Source organism: Mandrillus leucophaeus, unplaced genomic scaffold (genome assembly GCF_000951045.1).
Source record: "Mandrillus leucophaeus isolate KB7577 unplaced genomic scaffold, Mleu.le_1.0 Scaffold83, whole genome shotgun sequence".
NCBI lineage: Eukaryota > Metazoa > Chordata > Mammalia > Primates > Cercopithecidae > Mandrillus > Mandrillus leucophaeus.
The window spans coordinates 2,628,409-2,636,369 of record NW_012109030.1 but is presented as its reverse complement, the minus strand read 5'-3'; the positions used below and the strand labels follow the sequence as shown (position 1 = coordinate 2,636,369).

Genomic DNA, 7,961 nt, shown 5'->3' with positions numbered 1-7,961 from the left:
TCTCAGCTCGCCGTAGCCTCTGCCTCCTGGGTTCAAGTGATTCTCATCACAGCCTTCTGAGTAACTGTGATAACAGGCATGAACCACGATGCCCGGTTAATTTTCATATTTTTAGTAGAAATGTGGTTTGCCATGTTGGTCAGACTAGACTCAAACTCCTGACTTCAGGTGATCCACCTGCCTTGACCTCTCAAAGTGCTGGGATTGTGGGCATGAGCCACCGTGCCTGGCCCAGGTTCTCTATTCTGTCCCATCCGTGTACTTGCCTTATATGATACCAGAAACACAGTGTCTTCATTCCAGCAGCAGGACAGTCTCAGGGTAATTGGGATGTTTCCTTGATGCCTTCATGGAAAAAAAAATGAGTATCTGGAAGTCCATGTGTAGATCTGTTTCTGGATTCTCTATTCCACTGATCTATATGTCTATGTTTACTCCAAAAGTATACTATCTTCATTACTGTGGCCTTATAATAAGCCTTGGATATCAACTAGCATAAGTTCTCCAGCTTTGTTCTTCTTTCTGAATGTTGTTTTGGATATTTTAAGTCCTTTGCATTTCCATACAGCTTTTAAAATCAGATTATCAATTTGCTGAGATTTTGTTTGGGATTGCCGTGAAGTTATAGATCCATTTTGGGAAAATTGACATCATAACAATATTGAGTCCTCTGATCCGTGAGTAAGATCTATTGCTCCAGTTTAAAAACTATTGTTTTGATTTAGCAATATTTTGTCATTTTTTATTTCTGGCCTGCTTCAGCCTCTTGAGTAGATGGAACTGTAAGAAGGTGCCACCATACTTGGTTAATTTTTTTTTTTTTTTTTTAAGTTTTTCGTACAGACAGGGTCTCCCTATGTTGCCTAGGCTGGTCTTGGACTCCTGAGCCAAAGCGATCCTCCCACCTTGGCCTCCCAAAGTGCTGGAATTATAGGCATGAGTCAACGTACTTAGCCTTCCAAAATACATCTTTAAATGATCACAGTCTACTTTCAAATTTTATTATACCAGTTCATTTTTAATGAAAGAACCTTATAAAACTGTTATTCCATTCCTCTCTCTTGACCTTTGTGCTACTTTTGTGAAACACTTTCCTACTTATCAATTTTGTGGAGGGCAGTCAGTGTCTTTTTTAGTGATTTTAAAGTGAAAAAAAAATGTTTAGTAAGAACTTCTGAGTGTGTAGGGAAAAACCAAAATGATAAAAAATAATCTTTTATATATATTTACATGATTACCTTTGTTAAAGTAGATTCAGATTTTCATCTGACATTATTTTTATTCTGCTTGAAGAAGTTCCTTTAATATTTATTTTAGTGCAAGTCTGCTGGCATTGAATTCTCGTGGGTTTTATGTGTTTAAAAAGTCTTTAACTTCCACTTTTGAAAGATATTGTCACAGGATATGGAATGGCAGGTTGACAGTTGTTCCCTCCCTTCCTACCCCCTAGTATTGTTCTCTGGCTTGCCCAATTTCCCTCACTCCCTCCATCCTTCCCTCCCTCCCTCTCTCTTGTCTTCCTTCCCTGCCTCCCTCTCTCCTTCCCTTCCTTTCCTCCTTCCCTTCCTTCCCTGCCTCCCTCTCTCCTTCCCTTCCTTTCCTCCTTCCTTCTTTCCCTTCCACATTCCCTTCCTTCCTTTCCTTCCTTCCCTCCTCCCTTCCCTTCCTCCTTCCTTCCCTCCCTTCCCTTCTCTTCCCTTCTTCCTTCCTCCCTTCCTTCCTTCTTTCATCTGTCCACCCATCCATCCATCTCATTCTGTCTCGCAGCTTGAGTGCAGTGGCACAATCATGCCTCACTGTAGCCTCAACCTCCCAGGCTCAAGCAATCCTCCTGCCTCAGCCTCCCAAGTAGCTGGGACTACAGATGTGCACCACCACACACACTCAGCTAATATTTTTAAATGTCTTTTTATAGAGATAAGGTCTCATTTCATTGCCCAGGCTCTCCCAAACTCAAGCACCTTCAGCTTCGGCCTCAACAAAGTGTTGGGATTACAGGCATGAGCCACCACACCTGGCAGGCTTGCACAATTTCTAACAAGAAATGTGCTGTCATGGCCTGGGCACAGTGGTTCATGTCTGTAATCTTACCACTTTGGGAGTCCAGGGCGGGCAGATCACTTGAGGTCAGGAGTTTGAGACCAGCCTGGCCAACATGGTGAAACTCCATCTCTACTAAAAATACAAAAATTACTCAGGTGTGGTGGCATGTGCCTGTATTCCCAGCTACTTGGGAGGCTGAGGCAGGAGAATCACTTGAATCTGGAAGGCAGAGGTTGTAGTGAGCCAAGACCGTGCCACTACACTCTAGCCTGAGCAACAATGTGAGACTCCGTCTCAAATCAATAAATAAGAAATGTTTTGTCATTACCTTTGTATCTATGTCTCTCTTCTGTGGCTGTTTTCTAAGATCATCTTTTTATCAAGTGTTTTTAACAATTTGATGGATAAGCCTTGGTGTGGTTTTCATTGTTCATTCTGCTTGAGTTTCCTTGAACTTCTTGGATCTACAACTTGGTAAGTTTCAAATTTTGAGATATTCAGTCACTATTTTTCTCAAATGTTTTTTCTGTTTCCCTCTTCTCTTCTCTCCTTCTGGGACTCCAATTACACCTATGTTAGATTGATTTATAGGTACCATGGTATACTCATCAGCTGTGCATTTATTTTGTCATGTTCTTTCCATGCTTAATTTTCTTTTTTTTTTTTTTTTTTTTTTTTGAAGACAGAGTCTCACTCTGTCATCCAGGCTGGAGTGCAGTGGTGTGATCTTGGCTCGCTGCAACCTCGGCCTCCCAGGCTCAAGTGATTCTGCTGCCTCCGCCTCCCAAATAGCTGGGACTACAGGTGCGTGCTACCACACCCAGCCAATTTTTGTATTTTTAGTAGAGATGGGGTTTCACCCTGTTGGCCAGGTTGATCTTGAACTCCTGACTTCAAATGATCTGCCCACCTCGGCCTGCCAAGGGGCTGGGATTACAGGTGTGAGTCACTATGCCAGGCCAACATGCTTAATTGCAGATAGTTTCTTTTTCTATGTTTAAGTTCACTGATCTTTTCTTCTTCCTGTCTAGTCTGCTATTAATCCCATCTGGTGTTTTTTTTTTTTTTTTTTTAACAATTTTTCATGTATTTTACATCTCTACAAGTTCCATTTGAGTCTTTTAAAAGTCTTTAGTTTCTGTTCTTATCATGTTCATGTTTTCATTTACATTATTGAGCACATTTGTATTTAATAACTGTTTAAGGTCCTTGTCTGCTGACTCTATCGTTTGTTTTTTCTTGTCTATTTCTTATGTTTGATGCTCCCCCTGGACCTGTTATGGGTCATATCTTCCAACTTTTTGGCACGTCTGGTGAGTTTTGATTAGATGTTAGACATTGTGAGTTTTACATTGTTGTGTCCTGGATTTTGTTGTATTCCTTTTCAGTATGTTAGATTTTGCTCTAGCAAGCAAGCCAATAAGTTATTTGGGATCAGCTTGATGTTTGATTCTGGAGATGCTCATGTTGTGTATTTATTCATTAGGAGATGACTTGTCATTGTTTCTGTTAGGCATCCTGAAGTGCTACTAGCCCAGGATCACTTCGAGTTATTTTTGCAGCTTCACTTTCTATAAATTTGAAGTTTATTTATGTTACCTGCACTCCAGTCTACCAAGGTAACATAAATAAACTTGAAATTTGCATAAATACAAGGTTTTCATTAAAAAAATATAAGGGCAGACTTTTTCCTCCATCCAGAGATAAGCAAATCAGAAAGTTCTTCTTTTCTCCTTTGCCATTTGGAAAATAAATACTTTATTTCTAGTCTACCTTTTTCACAGAGGTTCTAGAATTTAGGGTTTCTTGGCTTTGTGTGAAGGACTCAGTTCTAACTCTCAAATTTAATGCTTTCCAGTGCCTTATCTCCTGACCCTCTACGTCACCCCTGAAACCTGATGTTTTATTTTCCTGATATAGGTAATAGTTGTTGGGGTAAGCATTTCATCAGCACATGATCATCAGTGGAATTTTCAGTTTCTTTGATTTTTTTTTCTTTCTCTTCTAGGTGTTCCCTTTATCTTATTGTGAGCAGATACTTAGTCTGCTATATTTTATGCTCTTGCTTTTATTATCAGCAAATTCTAAAACTTTTACCTCACTGGACTTAACTGTTATCATTCATTTCCTTGAAATTTTTTCCATCAGGTAAATATGAGCCCTTTTTATAACATCGCAATATCTCATCGACTGTCTGTACATGTTCACTTGTGATTCTCCATCTCCAGTGCACTCCTTAAGGCTTCCTGGAAGAGAAAGCCGAATTGAAGAACCTTTTGCAAATGACATCTCCCAGTTAGTTGATGAAGTTGTTCATGCTCTGCAGCCAGTCATCCAGGAGAAACCATTTGCATTTTTTGGCCACAGGTATTTGATATTTGTTTTAAAAGACTTCGGGGGAGTTCCTTCTACCCGAAGTTTGTGGTTAATGTTGTTCTTTGTGTTCTATAAGATGCATACCTTTGTACTGGTTAGACAGCATGTTGGGTAATTATGGCCATCACAACTTTTACAATTCACCAGTTTGTATGGTAAGTTTACCTATTTTTTTTCCTTTTAGGCAAATAAAGTCAACACTTGTAAAACCAAGACTTTAACAGCAGCTTACATTCTATTTATTTTTGAAATAAGAAATTACACAAAGAGTATATGTTTCTTAAGCTACGTTGTATAATTTTCAGGTTAAGTCAGAGACCCTGGGGTTCTGGCTATCTCTTCTCAGTTGTATGAGCTTGCAAAAATTTCTTAGGATTCTGAGTTAGTTTCTTTTTCTATGAGAGTACAATAACAACAGTTCCCACTTGTGAGGCTTAAATGAATAATGATCTTAAGTAAACTGGTATATACTAAGGTCTCAATAAATTTTGGCTATTATCTCACATAAGATTTACAAATATGGTCAAGCAGAAATTGAAAAATAAAAAGTACCCATCATCCTACTACCCAGATAACAATGCTTTAAAATTCTGATGTGGTTCCTTAGTATTTTTCCACAATGGGGTCTGGTTTTATGTATTTACTTAATCTTTTTCACTTAAAAGCAATGTATACTCACAGGATGTGAAAGATATTTTTTGCTATGTTTATATTATAGTAATATTACATTAAATATATTAAATTAAATATATTTATCACATTATTGCTATAAATATCTTTCACATCCTGTAAGTATACATTGCTTTTAAGTGAAAAAACTTCATGATTTGTTTGATTAACCTCCTTTTGTGGATATGAGTTATTTCTATCTTTTTCTGTTATAAACATTAGTACAGTGAACATTTTTTTTTTTTTTTTTTTTTTTTTTATGAGACAGAGTCTCACTCTGTCACCCAGGCTGGAGTGCAGTGGCGTGATCTCAGCTCCTTTCAACCTACAACTCATGGGTTCAACCACCATACCTGGCTAATTTTTGTATTTTTAATGGAGTTGGGGTTTCACCATGTTGGTCAGGCTGGTCTCAAACTGCTCACCTCAAGTGATCCACTTGCCTTGGCCTGCTAAAGTGCTGCGATTACAGGTGTGACACACCACACCCAGGCCAATGAACATTCTTATGGAAAATTTAGTGTAAATCTCCTATCAGTTTTTTAGGATAAATTCTCTGAATTTATGTTAAATAATATGCACACTGTTAAAGCTCTTTTCGAGACAGGGTCTTGCTCTGTCACCCTGGCTGGAGGGCAGTGGTGCGATCATGGCTCACTGCAACCTCTGTCTCCCAGGCTCAAGTGATTCTTCCACCTCAGCCTCCCAAGTAGCTGGGACTAGAGGAGCACACCACCACGCCCTGCTAATTTCTTGTCATTGATGTTTTACAGAGATGGGGTTTCACAATGTTACCCAGGCTGGTCTCCAACTCCTGGGCCCAAGTGATCCACCCACCTCCGCCTCTCAAAATGCTGGGATTACAGACGGGAGACACTGCATCCAGTCTGTAAAAGTTCTTGATATATATTTCCAAATTACCTGCACTTTACACTCCCTGCACAATGAACATGATGCTGAGTTTTCCTGTCTTTCATAAAATATATACATATGCAATTTACAAATAAGCAACCTCTGGCAGTTTTATCTAACAAATTTACATAATAGCAACAGCAGTTCACAAACATTTTCAGCCCTAGTACCCCCTTATACTTTTAAGATACAATGAGGAACTCAAAGAGCTTTTGTTTTTATGTGATATATCTGGCGATATTTATCATATTGGAAGGAAAAACTAAGAAATTTTAAAGACATTTATTAACTTATCTAAAAATAACATTAACAAACCTATTATATATTGACATAAATAATACATTTTTTATGAAAAAGACTATATTTTCCAAAAAAACATGTGAGAAGGTGAGAAGAGTGGCATCATTTTATACTTTTGCAAATCTGTTTAATGTCTGACATAATAGAAAGCAGATGGATTCTCATTTCTGTCTCTGCATTCAAACTGTTGCTATACCACATATAGTTTCTGGAAAACTCCACTGTGTATGCATTAGAGTAAAAAAGGCAAATAACATTTTAGTATTTATCCTGAAAATAGCTTTGACCTCATGGACCATCCATTAGGATCTCAGAAATTTCCAGGGGTCCCTAAACCATATTTTGAGAACTGCAGATATACACTATCAAAGGTATAGTGATACACATCTTTAAGGAAGAAAAGGAAATCAAAATTAATTTGAAGACACTGTGAAACTCAGTACTAAATCTTAGAGTGAATTATCTAGGCTGTCTTTGAAACACTTTTTATGCTGATATAAATCACTGAAAAGATAGACTTCTTAATCAACTCACGCTTTTCTTTCAACTGTTACATGATCACTGTTGTGTTTATGATACTGTTCCTATTGACTTTCGGTGGATCATCATGAGTTTTGGTTAACAGTTCTTGTCATGTTTTTCTTTCCTGAATTTAGTATGGGATCCTACATTGCTTTTAGGACTGCACTACACTTAAAAGAAAACAATAAACCAGAACCATTGCATTTATTTTTGTCAAGCGCAACTCCTATACATGTAAGTAATTTCGCTTTTTCCTAGGAAGGGCAGTGGAGAGCAGGGAAATAGGGATAAAAATGAAGCCATTATTTCCCTGTCTGGTAAATTCTGGTCCAGTATGATGATGATGGTAGGGATACTATTAGGTTGGTGCAAAAGCAATTGAGGTTTTTGCCACTACTTTCTTTTTCTTTTTTGAGATGGAGTCTCACTCTGCTGTCCATGCTAGGGTGCAGTGGCACGATCTTGGCTCACTGCAACCTCTGCCTCCTGGGTTCAAACGATTCTCCTGTATCAGCCTCCCGAGTAGCTGGGACTACAGGCGTGCGCCACCACAACTGGCTAATTTTGTATTTTTAGTAGAGATGGGGTTTCACCATGTTGGCCAGGCTGGTCTTGAACTCCTGACCTCGGGTGATCCCCCTGCCTCAGCCTCCCAAAGTGCTGGGATTACAGGTGTGAGCCACCACGCCCATCCTGCCATTATTTCAATGGCAAAAACGACAATTGATTTTGCACCAACCTAATACTTGCTGTTGAAAAGTCCCTTAAATCTCTTTCAATATCATTCTCTCTATTTCCCTGAAATGCACTTCAACTGTTCCCTACTGGTACTATTCCTGGCATCTCTGAGCTAATGCTGACCATAGTGCCTTTTCCTTCATTCTGGGTCAGCTGGGAATGTAACCAACTTTGAGCAAAGTAACTGCATCAGAACCAGGAAAGACTCCTTGAAATTTTAAAAGGGGACAGTGATATCAAGTTCTACCATGGCTTTTTAAACCTGGTGCTGTTGCTCCTGCTGCTCTTCCTCCTACCTCTTTGGTTTTCCCCACTTCATCTGGAGAAAGAACCTGCCTGTCCCAGGATTCTAAATCTACAAAGCCATTTTGGTGGCATTATGATGCTGCAGTTATTACTGA

The 7,961-nt window shown here is 38.9% G+C and overlaps 1 protein-coding gene across 1 annotated transcript in view; it reads left to right on the top strand.

Moving 5' to 3' along the window:
- OLAH (oleoyl-ACP hydrolase) overlaps window positions 1–7,961 on the top strand; it is an 85,582-nt gene that overhangs the window by 69,735 nt on the left and 7,886 nt on the right. Inside the window, exon 5 of the mRNA XM_011968150.1 lies at window positions 6,957–7,056. Coding sequence (XP_011823540.1) covers window positions 6,957–7,056 — 100 coding nt within the window. The remainder of the gene's footprint in view (window positions 1–6,956; window positions 7,057–7,961) is intronic.